Source organism: Girardinichthys multiradiatus, chromosome 12 (assembly GCF_021462225.1).
Source record: "Girardinichthys multiradiatus isolate DD_20200921_A chromosome 12, DD_fGirMul_XY1, whole genome shotgun sequence".
Classification (NCBI taxonomy): domain Eukaryota; kingdom Metazoa; phylum Chordata; class Actinopteri; order Cyprinodontiformes; family Goodeidae; genus Girardinichthys; species Girardinichthys multiradiatus.
Window position 1 is genome coordinate 17,423,341 of NC_061805.1, and position 16,916 is coordinate 17,440,256.

At 39.2% G+C, this 16,916-nt stretch overlaps 2 protein-coding genes across 5 annotated transcripts; both read left to right on the plus strand.

Moving 5' to 3' along the window:
- Window positions 1-35: 35 nt before the first annotated feature.
- Window positions 36-9,647, plus strand: poli (polymerase (DNA directed) iota). 3 transcript variants are annotated; one of them, XM_047381559.1, is made up of 11 exons: window positions 36-174; window positions 449-554; window positions 634-750; window positions 822-986; window positions 2,830-2,976; window positions 3,155-3,391; window positions 3,855-4,033; window positions 4,502-4,593; window positions 4,681-4,814; window positions 6,637-6,857; window positions 8,725-9,647. In XM_047381559.1, the coding sequence occupies exons 2-11, from the start codon at window positions 449-451 to the stop codon at window positions 9,427-9,429; spliced, it is 2,103 nt and encodes a 700-aa protein (XP_047237515.1). In that variant the 5' UTR covers window positions 36-174; the 3' UTR covers window positions 9,430-9,647. The 3 variants fall into 3 exon arrangements, with proteins under 3 accessions (XP_047237515.1, XP_047237516.1, XP_047237517.1); XM_047381560.1 differs by lacking the exon at window positions 36-174 and having other exon boundaries at window positions 312-554; window positions 8,770-9,647; XM_047381561.1 differs by lacking the exon at window positions 36-174 and having other exon boundaries at window positions 393-605; window positions 708-750.
- Window positions 9,648-9,764: 117 nt separating this feature from the next.
- On the plus strand, window positions 9,765-16,597 carry LOC124877930 (ras-related protein Rab-27B-like). Of its 2 annotated transcripts, XM_047381566.1 has the most exons (6): window positions 9,765-10,014; window positions 10,547-10,717; window positions 13,470-13,555; window positions 13,640-13,743; window positions 13,820-13,943; window positions 16,301-16,597. In XM_047381566.1, the coding sequence occupies exons 1-6, from the start codon at window positions 9,988-9,990 to the stop codon at window positions 16,479-16,481; spliced, it is 693 nt and encodes a 230-aa protein (XP_047237522.1). In that variant the 5' UTR covers window positions 9,765-9,987; the 3' UTR covers window positions 16,482-16,597. The 2 variants fall into 2 exon arrangements, with proteins under 2 accessions (XP_047237522.1, XP_047237524.1); XM_047381568.1 differs by lacking the exon at window positions 9,765-10,014 and having other exon boundaries at window positions 10,036-10,717.
- Window positions 16,598-16,916: the final 319 nt, after the last annotated feature.

Sequence of the window (16,916 nt, forward strand, 5' to 3'; positions counted from 1 at the left end):
TAGTTTCATTGACGGTTAAACAACTAACGTCGTTTTCCTGATTGTTTACCGTTCTGCAGTTATTTCTCCATAAAGCTAGATGGCGCAGTAGCATAACACTGAAATGCACGGTTACTAGAAACGTCGGGCGTCCGCCATATTGTGAGTGGAAAATTCAACTTTGAAAGCAATACGGTATGTATGGTTGGAAACGGGGAACAAAAGACGAACAAACGTTTAACCTCAACTAATGTTAATTGAGTTCTTTTTATAAGATATACAATAGCTTAAGTTTTGCACACCTGTTTTTGTTTGCAACTAAATGCCACTCTCAAAATGGCGGCGAAGTTAACGCACGAGCCGGATGCTTATGCAGGCGTTCACTCCTCTGCCTATGCATTGAACACCATCAGGACGTCAGGTCTGGTGTTACAGAGTAAACAAACTCACTAACATTTATCGTTTTAAGATGGATCACAGCGATGGTGAGATGGAGGAAGATGAAAGCGAGTGGAAAACCTGCTTCGTGGATTCAGCTGTGGTCTGTCCCGCCACCTCTGTAGCTGCTACTTATGGTAAACTAAGAAGTGTGACGCTAAAAACCAATGTTCACCTGCAGCCGTGAGGTATATTGTATTTGATTTTTTTCTCCAGGGTCGATTATCCAGATTCCTGAATCTGCACACAGAGTTATTCTACATTTTGACCTTGACTGCTTTTATGCTCAGGTGGAAATGATCAGAAACCCAGCTCTAAGAGATGTCCCTTTAGGTACAAAGATAAAAGAATATAAAAATCATTGTGTTGGGGTTACAGATTAAGACCTCTTCTCATATCATCAGGTATACAGCAGAAATACATCATAGTCACTTGTAACTATGTGGCCAGGAAGCAGGGCGTCACCAAGCTGATGTCTGTTACTGATGCTAAGGAGAAATGTCCTGAACTGGTGCTGGTTAAAGGAGAAGACCTGACACACTACAGAGAAATGTCCTACAAAGTCACAGGTAAGCCTGATGAATGTCTCTCAGTCACTGTCATGATGGAAAAAATGTGAAAAATAAAGTTCACCCCATTATTCAGATGTCTGTAGAAGCACCTTCAGGAGCAATGGCTTCAAGAAATCCTATTCTGTATGACTTCATCAGCCTGTCACATCACTTTTAATGAATTTTTCCCACTACTGTTTACAACATTACTTTAATTCTTTCAGGTTTTCAGATATTTATGTCTGCACAGCTCTCTCAAGGTCTCCATACAGTGTTTCAATCAAGTTGAGGTCTGAACTTCAACTGGTCCGTTGCAACACATGATTCTTCTCTTGTCAAGCAATTATTTTGTAGATTGTCCAGGTGATGGTCCAAGCCTCAGCTGTTCAACAGGTGGCCTCACATTTGGCTGCATAATCATTGTGTGTACAGAGGAGCCCATGGCCCTGTGTTTGCAGAACAAGCCCAGATCATCAGCCCTCCACCACTGTGCCTAATAGGGGTTGGCAATGCAAACTGAAATCTATTTCTGTAGGAAATCATAGTAGCAGTTATAACCTCTATTTAGTTAATCACTATTAATGGACAGTGACTGTTTGTTAAAATGAACTTAGTTTTTCGTGCTGTACCATATGTTTACTGTCATTATACAGTGTTATCCTTCCATGTTTGACAGTTGCTAAGAAAAGAGTGTGCCGATGTGCAGTTCTTGGATTTCTCCAAACATGGCCCTGCATGAAATGGTTAAACATCTCTACTTTGGTCTTACTGATGTCCAGGGAGTCTTGAGGGTCATTCAGGTTTAACTCCACTAAACTAAATTGTCCTGCCGTTTGGAGACACGAGGCTTTCTTACAGGAACTCCTATAAAAATAAATGTTCGGCCTTTTTCTAATTGTACTGTCTTGAACTTTTTAACTAAGATGCTAAACGAGGCTGGTAGAGTCTGAGATGCAGCTCTTTGTTTTTTTTTTTTTTGTGAATAACGTTTCTCCCAGTGTATTTCAGATTGTTTGTGGTAGTGGATTTATAACCCTTCCCAGTTTGAAGGGTAGCAACTTTTGCTTTTCTAAGGTTATTGCTGATGTTCTTCCAACCTGACATAGACAGGATGTCACAGACCAGCAAAACTGCCAAAATGCTAGCTTTTAGAGAATTGGTCTCATTTGCTTATAATATATTATTACAGTGCATTTGGTTAAAAGCACCACATATTTTTCTGCTGTGCTTTGTGAAGAACTTTGTGATGTTTATCTGTGAAAGGTATGCTCATATGGGCAGTTGCCAACGGCAGCATTGGAAAGGAAGCAGCAGGGATAGGGGGGACAAACGGGTCTGTTATCCCAGGCCCAGGATAGGGGAGGGGGCCCAGTCTGCAGAGTGAAAGCCAGAGCAGCTGAAAGCGATGCGGGAGCAGCAGCCCGACTTGGAGGGGAAATAAATACACAGTCAGGCTTACAGCTTAACTGTGTTGCCAAATCTTTTGGTAGCCTCCCCATGCATGCATGCATTGCATTCCTGGGGTGGGAATGCAATGCATTTATCCCACCCCAGAAGTTTGTTCAATTCTGACATTTTTATTGGTTGTGGGGTGGCAGAAGAAATGTGGCCTCTAGCTTTTTAATTACAACTGACTACAGTTTTTAAGAAGCTAGAATTTCACGTAAAAATGTGGCATTGTAATAAGCAAGCAACCAAAGATTTGCAAATTTCTTGTGTGTTTGTTGTCATCAGTTGCAGAACAGAAAGGTCTTTGGATTGTTGATAAAGGCTAAATGAAGTTTGTGTTTTCCGTGGCAAAACCCACAAATATGTTTTTGCTTTGCTTACCTTGCCTATCTCCTTCCTGTCCACCTTCCAGAGGTCCTGATGTCTTATTGTCCGCTGGTAGAGAGGCTTGGATTTGATGAAAACTTTGTGGATGTCACAGAGATGGTTGAACAAAGGCTTGCTCGGACATCAGATTCTGACAGCTTTTCATTTAAAGGACAAGTCTTCAGTCATTTTAGTAAGTTAAAGATGTGCTTCCTGTTTGTAGTTTTGAACATCTGGCCCACTGAAACTGACTTATGAAAGAACCGATATGCTAAAATCTGTAAAATATTTGCCTGGCGGTTTCAGTTTCATGCTTTTAGATTCGCCTACAGGGCTCTCACTCATATTTCTGCTTTTGTTCCCCGGCACAGGTGCAGATGCTAAAGCCAATCACCACCCAAGGTTGGCAATAGGTTCACACATTGCAGCAGAGCTGAGAGAAGCTATCCACAGCAAGCTCGGCTTGACTGGTTGTGCTGGCGTCGCCACGAACAAGCTGCTGGCCAAACTGGTTTCAGGCACCTTCAAACCAAATCAGCAAACGGTTTTGCTGCAGGAGAACATCGGAGATATCATGGGCTGTTTGAGTGGCCTCAGAAAAGTACCCGGTACCAATCCTAAAACATTTCAAAGCTAGGTCACTTTATTCAGATGTGTAAAGAGGTTTGCATGATTCTTTTATTATAAATAGCCAAGTATTCAATATAAAGTAATTTCTCTACAATTATACCATCTAGTTTGACAATGGAAGGGTCAGCTGTCTTAGCACAAGAATGAAGAAAATCATAAATTTTGTCTTTTTTTTAGTTCACAACCAATATCAGTTTAAGCAGACTGCAGCAATAACTGAACAGCTTCTGGTAAATATGCCACATCTTAACGCTATGAGGGTGCTGCTGTATAAATGACTGGGTCATCACTAGACAAATGGATTCTGTTTGCTGTTGCCCCCTCTCCCGTCTCATTTCTAAATATAGAGAATAAAACGGGCTAAAACAGATCCATGGGGAACACCAGATATTTTAAGTGGTGTTGATGTACCATTTCTGTGTTTTCTGGGATTTCCTTTAGGTGTGGGCCACCAAACTGCCAAGAGACTTCGAGCTTTGGGATTAATGAGTGTGAAGGACTTGCAGGTCTACCCACTGAGTGACTTGGCAAGGGAATTTGGGGGTGCCACAGCTCAGCGTTTAAAGAATCTGGCCCTTGGCATTGATGACTCAGCCGTCACACCCACTGGGGCCCCTCAGGTAGGACCCGGGTGGCCCTAAAACAGAGATTGTGGTTAACTCAGGAAACTCTGACTGTTTCATTTATCAAAGAATCCCGCAAACAAGGAGGAAAAGCAAAGTGCTTGTTAACATATCAATTTGGCTGTGTAGTCCGCTGAATATGGCTGATAATATCATCATTGTAAATATTAGAAAAACTGAACTTGTTAATTTTCTCCATCTTTCATTTGTGTCATTTATCTAAGCTGTTTTTTTTCTAATTGCATGCCACTGTAGAAAATAAAAAAACAACAACAACTGTTTTTAATGCCAGAAACTTTTATTACCAGGTGAGACTTTTAATGCAGGGTTCAATTCAAACTATCATTTGATTCTTGGAATAATTGTGACAAACTCATTTGCAAACTAAAATATTTTGATTCCTTGTTATTATAAGTGAAAGTGGGTATATTTACTGGCCACAGTGGTGTCCTCTTTATGTTCCAGTCTTTAAGTGATGAAGACTCCTTTAAAAAAATGTGTTCAGTGAAGGAAGTTATGGAAAAGATCCAGGAGCTCCTAAGCGGTTTGGTTGAAAGGTCAGAACTGCTGAATCTATGCGCAGAATAAATGAAATAAAACATTTTCTTTCTTTTAAAATTGTGTTTTGTTGTGTAAAAAATCAGGATGCACAAAGATGGCCGGCAGCCCCAAACCTTCAGGCTTACAATACGGAGGTTCTCGGTGACCAACAAGTGGTTCAGTCGGGAGAGCCGCCAGTGCCCGATCCCAGGCAGCGCTGGACAGAAAATCATCTCTGGTACGCTGATGATCCTGGAAAATAAAACACCAATATGTCTTCAAAGCATGCACATAACGGCAAATGTAGAAGCTCTGGCTGGGTTTTAATTTGCTCAAAAATATCTGAATAAGGTAAAGAGGCAAGCTTTTAATCATACGCAAACTTGAAACGTATGTTATTGTCAAAGAAATAACATCTTTATTCGCTGGTATAATTGTTAAACATAAACGATGATGTACCCAATGTCACTTAGAGAAACAAACCAACGTCCTATAGCACTTTCCTTTGTTTCCACAAACGTGATGCAGAAATTAGATGCATAAAAGTCCAGCTTGTTTTGGTTTCTTCAGTAACTAATTAAAATTAATGTATTCTATTCCTTTAAAAGAAAGTTCTTCCCTATCATCTGGGCCACACTAAATCTCCATACACTTCTGCTCTGACCTAGTTAAACCTTTAAAGCTTGATTACATAGCAAAGGATGTTTAATTAAAAGGTTTTAATGTATAATTTTATATTATCAGACAAAAATAACTTGAGAAAATACAAAAACAGTTCTTTTCATTTATTAAAGGAAAAAACTATCCAAACCAGCTTGGCACTTTGTGAAAATTGATCCCTCAACCTAATAACTGGTTGTGCCACCCTTGGCTGTAATAACAGTTATCAATAGTTTTGCAATATCTGCCAATAATAGCATGATGTGTTGATTTTTAAGATGGTTTCGCCTACTTCATGTTGCCAGACAGGTTCTACTTAAAGCGATTTGTTTATTCTACAGGTCAGGCAGTAATCAGGTCAGGGTGTGGTTTGTGAAATTGAACCAAAATAATGCGGTTAATCGCAGTTAATTCATGATTAAACAAGAGAGAACATCAGAATTTCACACTGAGCCAGGTTGGTTTGGATAGTTTTTCTGTTATTAAATGAAATAATTATTTGAAATTATTTTATTTTTACTCACATTATCTCTTTTCAATATTAAAAATCGTTTTGATGTGAAACATTCAAAACAAAAACAGAAGAAATCTCTATGAAATGGAAATAGTTTTTCACAACATTTAATCCGTTTAGACAATAGATACAGTTTCCCACTTAATGTGTCTCTTTATTTTCATGACTACTTACGTTGTAGATTCTCACCAAAGGCAACAAAACTATGAATGAACACACATGGAATTATGTAGTAAACAAAAAGTGTGTAAATAACTAATAAACATTTGTATATCTTAGATTCTTTAAAATAGCCCCCTTTGCTTTGATTACTGCTTTGCTCTCATGGCATTCTCTCCTTCATGAGGTGGTCACCTGAAATAGTTTTCCAAAGAGTCTTGAAAGAACTTCCCAGAGGTGCATTGAGAGACGGCCAAAGGTCAATATTTCAGTCATCACAGCAAAGAGCGGCTACTATTAACTGCTGCATAATTCTATATGTGTTCATTCAGAGTTTTGATGCCTTCAGTGAGAATATAGTACAGTCTAAATAGTAATAAACATAAAGAAAACCATTAAATGAGAAAGTGGTTCAAAAATTTCTGACCGGTTATTGTTACATTTTTTTGGGAATTGGAAAACTACTATGAAGGAACCTGTTGGTTTTTTTTGTTTTTATTATTATTTCTGGTCGGTGCTAGTTGCATTTAACTGTTTAAATGAAAGTGAGTCTGCATGTTTTATAGACCTTTACAAGAAAATCCTAATCAGTATGTCAGACATCCAAGAACAACCCAGATATCAGTTTTTTCCAGTAAAGCCTAATTGGTGCATCTATAATTGTTATAACTGTAACAGGCCTATAGAAACATTGACATGGACATAATTATCTGTTCTGTCTCCACAGGGAACACTGAAGATGCTGTGTGCCAGTTGGTCCCATTGGCCATGAAGCTCTTTCATAAAGTGGTGGACTGTAGTGCTGCATTTCACCTCACACTCATCAACGTCTGCTTCAGTAATCTGCAGAGCAGAGGGCCTGCTGTGAGCGGGAAGGGAGCCATAACATCTTTCCTTACGCAGAGCGCATCACCCAGAAAATCCCAGGTATCATCCTTACAAAACCAGGTAATCATGTCCTGTGATTCATTTCGTTTTTTTTATATTTTTGAATTAATTAAATGTTGAAAACTTAATATTTGGATAATTGTCCCTTTGCCAGGGACAGAGAAACTACACACATGTTGTTGTAATCAACAAGCATCTTGCATAACGCTGGGTGGATACTTGTCAACTCCTCTAATCAGAAACGGGATCGGTTATTTGGATGTGTGTTCGAAGGCACAGATCCAAGCTTTTAAGCATAATCCATACTTTCTAATAGGGTTGAGTTCATGGCAGTTCCAGAAGTGTCAGCCTGCTTTATCCACTCCATAATTCATTTTGAGGTCTGTTTGGGATCGTTGGGTCCTTGTCCGGCAAGAACACCCAATTTTGTCCAAGTTTCAAAACATCTAGCTGTTGATTTGAGCTAAAGTTATCGAATTATGAAGTAACCCTATATCTTAAATATTCTGCATACTTTCTGCAGTGCACCACTGCCACCAGCAGGAAAACAGCAGTGTAGCATGATGCTACCACTAACAAGCTTTACAGCTGGTACAGTGTTTTTAGGCTTGAAAACTTCACTTTGACTCTTCCAAACATCTGTGTTGTTATTACATTAATACAATACAATTTCACATATACTATTGCAGCTTCTAATATGGCCAAACATCTTAGTGTTGTGTGAGCATAAAGCCATTCTCCAGAAGGCAATGTGGGCCTCTGTATATTTAATTCTAGCTTGGAAGTGTTGATTTTAAACCAGGAGACTTCAGTCCATGTACAACATCCTTCACTGTGGACAGTGACGCTGGTGTTCCTGCATCTTCTAGGTTTATTTTCCTCAGAGGCTGACCATTTCAGTCAAGAGGACAGTGACCCTGAACATCCAAACTGGATTTGGAAAGGTTAAGGCAGGCTAAAATTACCCTTTTGGAATGGCCCTGACCTCCACCCTATTGTAAATTAGAGTTGATCATCTTGTGGGGTGTTAACACCACAATAATTTCAAACTTGTGCTCACAATTCATGTTTTAAAAACCATAGAAGCCTGCATGATATTAGCAAAACAGGCAGTATGCGATAATACCGATGATTGTTGCGCTAAATAAATAAATAAAAGCTGTTAATGATTTTCTGCTTTGGGGTGCATTGCAAACATAGACTGCAGATAATAATTAGTGTATCCTGCCACTGTAAAAAAAAAAAAAATCATATTTGTCTAAACAAGAAGGTTTTATAAAAAAGGTTGCTTTTGGAGTTGAAATAACTTAAATGTAGTTTTTTAATGATTTGACCACCTCTCTTTTCCTTTTTATGCTGCAATAAACAACAAGTGTCACCAAATATATTAAAGGCAAAGAGAGCCTGAATGCGCAGTACTTAAATAATGAGCCCTTTTTGCAGTTATTGCAGTCCAGGTAGTTCTTCATGATATGCATATTAGGCACAGTGATATTGCGATAACAATAGATTTGCAGATATATTGTGAAACACTAAAACATACATACATAATTTATAACATTTATGCCAGTAAATTTTGTTTTCATGCCCTTTTCTTAAAGGATATACTTTAATCATAAGTTAATAAGAAAAATAGTTGAGCAATAGTATGCAAACTCTTTAGATTTAATTTAGTCCATAACTCAAATTTAAGAAGCAGCAAATCATCCAGAGTAGAAAAACATAAGTTAATATAATTTTTGTCCAGTTTTTAGCAAAGAATTGTAATTATTTTTCTGTTCACTGTAGTAATTACTATTTGTAAAACTGGTTCATCTCCTCATTTACTTTTATAATTTTTCTACTGTTGATCTACTGTTGTGTATCTTGCGTAATCCTGTACTGTTGTGATAGAAATCCATGAAGGCTCTTTCTTTTATTCCTGTAGAATAATTCAGCCCAAAGTGATGACATTTGCCTCTTGGACCATCAGGTTAACGCATGCAGCAGGATTGCTTCACCAAAACGTCAAGTCACCATAAAAGGCTCTTGTCACTCTGAGGAATCATTACATGGGTTTGGATGGGAACACAGCTCTATTTGTGCTGTTGAGGAAAACCATGAAGCATCCTGCAGCACAGAGAGAATCAATCCAGACAAAACCGACCCACCACCGAATGTCGACCCAGAGGTGTTTAAGCTCCTTCCGGAAGAAATCCAGAAGGAACTTTTATCTCCCGCTTATTTAAACTCCCAGCTGACCCATTCGGTCTCTGAGGATCACCATATGTTAAAAAACAAGCTTTCAGAAAACGATTCAGCACTAAAAGTCGACCCATCCAGTGTGAATCACCAGTGGCCAGCGGGAATACATATAACTCACGCAGAAAACATCATGGAGCAGGATATGTCATCGCTTTCCTGGTCATCTGACTGTAACTTCCCAGGAAATGTGGACCCTGAGGTGTTTTCTGAGCTTCCACCAGACATTCAGAAGGAGCTCATTTCTGACTGGAAGCAGCAGAAGCTGATTTTGAAGACTCCTTCATCCAGGAAAACGGGAAAAGGCTCCATCTCCAAAAGCAAAGACAGAAAGGCTGAAGGAAGGAGCAGCCAGTCGAATAATCTGTTCAAGTATTTCAAACCCGGTTAGAGATAAGCAGTTGGGTTATTATAAGGATGTTATGTTTCTAAAGATTTACTGTTCTTACTGTTAGGCTCTATGTATGAGAAAAATAAATGAAGCATCTAACCGTTCTTTAGAGCTGTTTTTAAGTGCCGCTACATCAAATCTAACATGATAGAATGGAGACTGAAAATTATGTTGGACTGAAGTTCAATAAAAGATTTTATTTTAAGAAAAGAAAATGACCATAAATTTGTTGTGGTGTTGTTAATACAGTATTAAGAGAAGCAGGATTACTCAGTCTGTAGAAGTGGGCCACATTCCTCGCTGGGACGTTTCCCACTAAAATCCATGGCGGCACATAATTCGTGGAAAGCAAACACCTTCCAGTTTTTAGGAAGCTTTTCTTGCCTCCCTCCCTTCCTTCAGGAGAACCAGCAGAAAACACGGAGTCTGAGCTCAGAGCCCTGAAACTCCTCCCCGGATCACATGTGAGACAAGGGAAAAGGTTCAGAGTCTGCAATGTGCCATCGCTTCATGAGAGCCTTTGTTTTTATTTCATAGTGTAGAACGGCTTCTGAATGGATGCTTGTGCTTCCTGCAATTAGATCGGTAAGGTTCCTGTCACATTTGATGATGCTGAGTATTTTGTGAATGTGCTCTGTCAGTTTCACAGAGATACTACTCCTTGGTTAAATGCTCAACTTCTTTAATAACCTTAAAGTAACACATTGCTGGCCTTAGCTGAAGTTATGGTTTGTTTATCAATTTAAATCCAACCCAGTTAGTCTTTTTATGGACAGCCAGCTCCCAGGCAGTGTTACATCTCATAACGATGACCTCAGTGGAGTCATGCAGCATCGAGATGTCTGCTTGTAGCTTTTGAATTCAATGAAAGGACTCCTATTTTGCTAAGCGAATACAGGGGGAACTCTGGAGAGGCATTTGACTGCTCATGTGGAATCCAGCTCCGGTCATGTGCTAGTCCTCCTGTGATCAGGGCGTTATTACGTGTTGTTAAGCCTCTGTGATGGTCATGCAGCTTCAGTAGCTTAGAAGGAAGAAATTAACTCATCCTGTCACGATTTACTTAGTCACTGTAATATGTCTGAAGTGCCATGAAAACCAGCAGAGTCATTCGCAGGTTCAACAAAGCTGCACAATGGTCGACTGGGACTATGACTATCTGATCAAGCTGCTGGCACTGGGGGACTCAGGGGTGGGAAAGACCACCTTCCTCTACAGGTACACGGATAGCAAGTTCAACAGAAAGTTCACAACCACAGTGGGAATTGACTTCAGAGAAAAGAGAGTGGTGAGTGCTGTTGAAGAAGAAACTTGTTTTTCCTTTTGTTTAAGTCCTTACATTATATATACAAGTTCAAGTTGAAACCAAAATGAGCAAATTACGCAGTTTCAAGGGAAGGCAAGTTTATTTGTGTGGGGCCATTTATGCAAAAGATAGTTTGAAATGTCCCTTATGAGGGGAAGACATTCATTTTCCACGTTCTGCCTGTAATTGCAACAAAAAGCCCAAGTTAAAATAAAAGCAAAATGTGTGACGCAAAAAAAATGTCTTACTGGTCAAAAACATTTCCACATGTAAAAATGTATGGAAGGTCTTCCAACGTGTTTTGCATAATACTAAATACTGTATAACCCTAGAATTTCCACATGTTAAACATGTGGGAAATCTTTCCACCTCTTTAAGGCGTTTCACATGATAAAGTTCGATAAATTTCCACGTGTGAAAACATGGGGAAAGATGTGGAAGATTTTCCCACATTTTACATGTTACTAGTACAGGTCCTTCTAAAAAAATTAGCATATTGTGATAAAGTTTATTATTTTCCATAATGTCATGATGAAAATTTAACATTCATATATTTTAGATTCATTGCACACTAACTGAAATATTTCAGGTCTTTTATTGTCTTAATACGGATGATTGTGGCATACAGCTCATGAAAACCCAAAATTCCTATCTCACAAAATTAGCATATTTCATCCGACCAATAAAAGAAAAGTGTTTTTAATACAAAAAACGTCAACCTTCAAATAATCATGTACAGTTATGCACTCAATACTTGGTCGGGAATCCTTTTGCAGAAATGACTGCTTCAATGCGGCGTGGCATGGAGGCAATCAGCCTGTGGCACTGCTGAGGTCTTATGGAGGCCCAGGATGCTTCGATAGCGGCCTTTAGCTCATCCAGAGTGTTGGGTCTTGAGTCTCTCAACGTTCTCTTCACAATATCCCACAGATTCTCTATGGGGTTCAGGTCAGGAGAGTTGGCAGGCCAATTGAGCACAGTGATACCATGGTCAGTAAACCATTTACCAGTGGTTTTGGCACTGTGAGCAGGTGCCAGGTCGTGCTGAAAAATAAAATCTTCATCTCCATAAAGCTTTTCAGCAGATGGAAGCATGAAGTGCTCCAAAATCTCCTGATAGCTAGCTGCATTGACCCTGCCCTTGATAAAACACAGTGGACCAACACCAGCAGCTGACACGGCACCCCAGACCATCACTGACTGTGGGTACTTGACACTGGACTTCTGGCATTTTGGCATTTCCTTCTCCCCAGTCTTCCTCCAGACTCTGGCACCTTAATTTCCGAATGACATGCAGAATTTGCTTTCATCCGAAAAAAGTACTTTGGACCACTGAGCAACAGTCCAGTGCTGCTTCTCTGTAGCCCAGGTCAGGCGCTTCTGCCGCTGTTTCTGGTTCAAAAGTGGCTTGACCTGGGGAATGCGGCACCTGGAGCCCATTTTCCTGCACACGCCTGTGCACGGTGGCTCTGGATGTTTCTACTCCAGACTCAGTCCACTGCTTCCGCAGGTCCCCCAAGGTCTGGAATCGGCTCTTCTCCACAATCTTCCTCAGGGTCCGGTCACCTCTTCTCGTTGAGCAGCGTTTTCTGCCACACTTTTTCCTTCCCACAGACTTCCCACTGAGGTGCCTTGATACGGCAGTCTTACCCATGATTGGGGTTTTGAGTGATGAACCAGGCTGGGAGTTTTAAAGGCCTCAGGAATCTTTTGCAGGTGTTTAGAGTTAACTCGTTGATTCAGATGATTAGGTTCATAGCTCGTTTAGAGACCCTTTTAATGATATGCTAATTTTGTGAGATAGGAATTTTGGGTTTTCATGAGCTGTATGCCAAAATCATCTGTATTAAGACAATAAAAGACCTGAAATATCTCAGTTAGTGTGCAATGAATCTAAAATATATGAATGTTAAATTTTCATCATGACATTATGGAAAATAATGAACTTTATCACAATATGCTAATATTTTGAGAAGGACCTGTATATCCATAGCTTTTCCACATGTGAAATTGATGGCAAGTTGATGTTTCACATTTCTAAAGTGTTCCATGTGTTAACATGTTATATCATATAAAATGAAACACGAGTTTAACAATGGTAACACTGAACAAGGATGGGAGACCGCATTTCCTCGGGGGAAACCGATCTCTTTCTTCAGAGGTTAGGATCACTCAGTGACTCTATGGGGCCTTAGGTCATTTAGTGAGAGAAATATAAATTGTTGTGTCATTAGCATAAGTTTGATGAGGGATTTTGGAATTATATATACTAAACTAGAAGGAGCATTTAGATACTGAATAAAAGTGGCTCAAAAATGGAGCCTTGAGGAACCCCCTCATGTGATTTTATTTCAATCGGATTTATATTACACATAAGAAAAACTAAGTTGTCCTTGTCAAAACAAATGAAAAAATGTTGCTATATCAGTTAATGTATATATACTATATATTATATAATCAGCAGTAGTGTGAATAAAATAAAATGTAACATAATGAGGCAGGTATCTTATGTGAACACACTTAAAAATCCCCAATACTACTGAAATAAAGTTATATAATAGATTGTACACACACGGTATCTAGCTTTACCTGCTTTTTATAAAGTTAGTTTTACCCTCATTTACTGCTCTCCAAACCACATTTCCTCTTATTTATCAAAGCCATAACTAATGAATTCTGGGCCTCAGAATCTGTAGTGTTTAGGTTGGATGATGATCTCTGTGATTTGGGTCAGGTATACACGGGGACTGGTGCTGATGGGACGAGTGAGAGGAACTTTAGAGTCCACCTTCAGCTCTGGGACACAGCTGGTCAAGAGAGGTAAGTTTGACAGTTTTAACATCTTATGATCTGTATCGACAAGACACTTTTTGCCCTCATGGCTAAAAAATCCTTCATTCGCAGGTTCCGGAGCCTCACAACAGCTTTCTTCCGAGATGCAATGGGCTTTCTGTTAATGTTCGACTTGACCAATCAGCAAAGCTTCCTTAACGTCAGGAACTGGATGAGTATGTGTCTTCCCATTTCCTGTCCTGTTTCAGTAGTTTTAGGTTGGTTAAAACAGTTTTCCCTGTGTTTGAGCAGGTCAGCTTCAGGCCAACGCATACTGCGATAACCCAGATGTGGTGCTGGTGGGCACTAAGGCAGACCTGAAAGACACGAGGAATGTTAACTCCAGACAGGCCAGGGAACTAGCGGACAGATACGGGTGAGCGGGAACAGTTCAGTCTTTATCAGTGTGGAAAACTGCTTTTATTTGTCGATAGGGTTTACTTCCTATGTCTAAATTATTCCCAATTACCTATTTACCAACTGTCATAAATCATCCTTTTACCATCATTTTAAAGTTAGAATGGGTGCCCTAAGAGTTTTAAACCAGATAACAAAATGTAAAAACAAAACATGAGGTGTTAAAACCAGGACGTTCTATGGTTTGTAAAAACTTTTTGCCCATTTTAAATTCAAGGTTTTTCTCCCTTGCAGCCATTTCACTTGTTTTTCTGAGTCATTTGAGGATTTTCTGCACTTAACATGATACCATCCCCACAGTCTGTGTTTTTTCGCTTGGATATTGTATTTATATTTTCATTAAAACAACTAAAGAATTTGCCCACCTCACTCCTCCATCCTTCCCAGAGTTCAGTTGCTTATTATATTAATATTAAGTAAAATATTTTTGAACTCTGATTTTGAGGTAGAAACGGTTTATTCATTTATTTATTGATGTGTTAGAGTAAAAGAAAGCCAACAGACTCAACAGTCATGGCACGCATGCTCCTGATTTTGTGCAACTGAATCCTTTTGAAAAAACAAGTTTAGTATTGTAGCAATGTGGAGTTTAATCAATGAGCTCCTTCAGTCTGGGAAGTTAAGAAAGTGATAGACGGCTCAGGGATACTGATCTAAAATGGCCGACTGTGGTTTGGTGGAGTAGTCATTTTTCAGCCTGAAAGTTGTGGGTTTTATTCCAGCTTCCTTCTGTCACCTGTTAATGTGCCCTTGGTCAAGGCACCTAGTGCCAAGTAGCCTACCGATCTGCGTGTCGGTGTATGAATTTATGCACGTTTGTGAGTTTGATTAGGTGAATGTAGCTGTAGAGAAAGCACTTTAAGTGGTCTTGTAGGACAAGAAAAGTGAAATATAAATTATATTAATTCGGTTTATTTACAATTTAAAATGTAAAACAAAACAGAAAGGAAATAAAATAAATCTTATTTGAATGGATCAAAGAATAGCCAAAAGCTCCAGAATAAAACAGTTATATGTGAGTATTGGAACAATTAGAGGAAGCTTATGAGAAGCCAAGCAATTGGCCTGCAGACCCGAGACATGTAGTTTGCCATTGAACACATTGACGGACCTAAAGAGAAACAACAAACTTCACGGCACTGCTATTTTTAAACAGTCTAATGTTCCCTTCCCTGCTTTTCTCTAAAGTGTTAACATAGTACATTACCTTTACTTTGTTTTTTCATTTGGAAAAAAAATGTGCAGTGCTCCCAATGCATTTACATGTATGGATATCAAGGCCAAAATAAGGATTTTGAGTTCTACTTACTTATTTTAAACACACTGTTGCTATTTTGAACACAACTGTATAAATTAAGGAAAGAATTCAAGCAGTGGACAAAATATCAAATGTCAGGCTTAAAAAGAGGCCTGACACTGGATATGTCAGATACGCGTCTGATGTATCTGACATGGATTTCAGTTACATTAGACATGCATCTGAAACCTGAAAAAACATCCTTTATAAATCAGTAAATCAATCTTCTTCTGTCAAAATCTTCTTTTTAGTGCTAAAACTGTTTTATGTTAGCCAAACTAGCATGCATCATGCATTCAAATAAAGCAGTTGTAACAAAATGCGCCTTTTTGACACATATCGGCCTTTTGGACACTCAGCAGCTGGTTAGTAGAAGCCCGAAGATCCAACTCAAAACTGGTTCCTTTCTAAGTTGTACATTATATGTAGGCACAACCCTGGTCTTATCCCTTGAGTAATAATTCACAGATCAGACAGAGGGACTGAGCAAACTAAAAGACAATTGCGTTTAAACAATCAGTCGGCTGAAAATTAATGAAAAAGCAGCCAAAGTTTCAAGAAAAATTGAAAACCTGGAGAACCATACCTAAATTTCCCTGAAAGATCAGATGTAGTCTCACTTCCTGGTAGCAAAACACAGAGAAAGGAGGAATAACCCAAGACTTTTCAATGCACTGAAATACATTCATATTTTGTTTTAAAGCATTAACCTTTTAAGTTGGAAGATACCTGAACTTTACCAGCTCACCACAAGATGGCAATGTCCTCCATCCGATGCTGAGTGAAGATCTATTAAAACTGGTCAAACCCTTGTCAAGTAGAAACAGAAATCTTCTAGATTTTTAGATCCTTAAAATGCATTTAAATTAAATTATAGTAAAAAGTATTCCGCTAGCAGACACAAACAAAGTGCGAAAAAAGGATGAAAATATTGTTACAGTTCCCACACGATTTGAAGATGCTGCATCACATTCAGTGTTTCATTCCTGAAGATCCCAACGTTCCTCTGCTTCCCTCAGCATCCCCTACTTGGAGACGAGTGCTGTGACAGGAGTTCATGTGGACTCAGCAGTGACCACTCTGCTGAACCTGGTGATGAAGAGGATGGAGCAGAGCACTTACGGCTCTGAACCCAACGGCAGCCCAGCCGCCAGCCATGAGGTGGAGGAGGCCCCCATCAGGAGGTGGTGCTCCTGTTAATGTTCCCACCAGCAGCAGGAGAAACAGACTTCTGCGCTTCTGGTTAGACGCTCGCTACATTTTGCTGCATTTTCCTTGTGATTTCTGTAGTAAAAATAAAGTTTAATCTAAGCTTGCATGACTCTAAACCTACAGTAATGTCTGCAAACAGATATTTGATCCCTTTTAAAGATTTTAAAAGCACCAGTAGTTCTTAAACGTTGTTAAGCCGAACCCCTCTTTAAAGGAGCAATGTTTTCTAGGCCTTCCAACCTTCAACAAAACAAGAAAAAACATGATCAAATTTATTGTTAGTCATTACTTGTCATTTTTCCTTCTTGCAATAAAATAGGAGCAATTGCAACCACTCCATCGGCCGTGACTATTTCAAAACTAAATATTAAACTAAATGTGTAATAGTTTCAGAGGCATAAAGTTCATTTATGCAAAGAAATT

Excerpts from the sequence above, each read along its gene's own strand:
- poli (XM_047381559.1), top strand. The coding sequence starts at position 449 with ATGGATCACAGCGATGGTGAGATGGAGGAAGATGAAAGCGAGTGGAAA. Across the intron at positions 4,034-4,501 it reads CACCCACTGGGGCCCCTCAG|TCTTTAAGTGATGAAGACTC; the intron begins GTAGGACCCGGG and ends TTTATGTTCCAG. Across the intron at positions 6,858-8,724 it reads TATCATCCTTACAAAACCAG|AATAATTCAGCCCAAAGTGA; the intron begins GTAATCATGTCC and ends TTATTCCTGTAG.
- LOC124877930 (XM_047381566.1), top strand. The coding sequence starts at position 9,988 with ATGCTTGTGCTTCCTGCAATTAGATCG. Across the intron at positions 13,744-13,819 it reads TAACGTCAGGAACTGGATGA|GTCAGCTTCAGGCCAACGCA; the intron begins GTATGTGTCTTC and ends GTGTTTGAGCAG. Across the intron at positions 13,944-16,300 it reads GAACTAGCGGACAGATACGG|CATCCCCTACTTGGAGACGA; the intron begins GTGAGCGGGAAC and ends TGCTTCCCTCAG.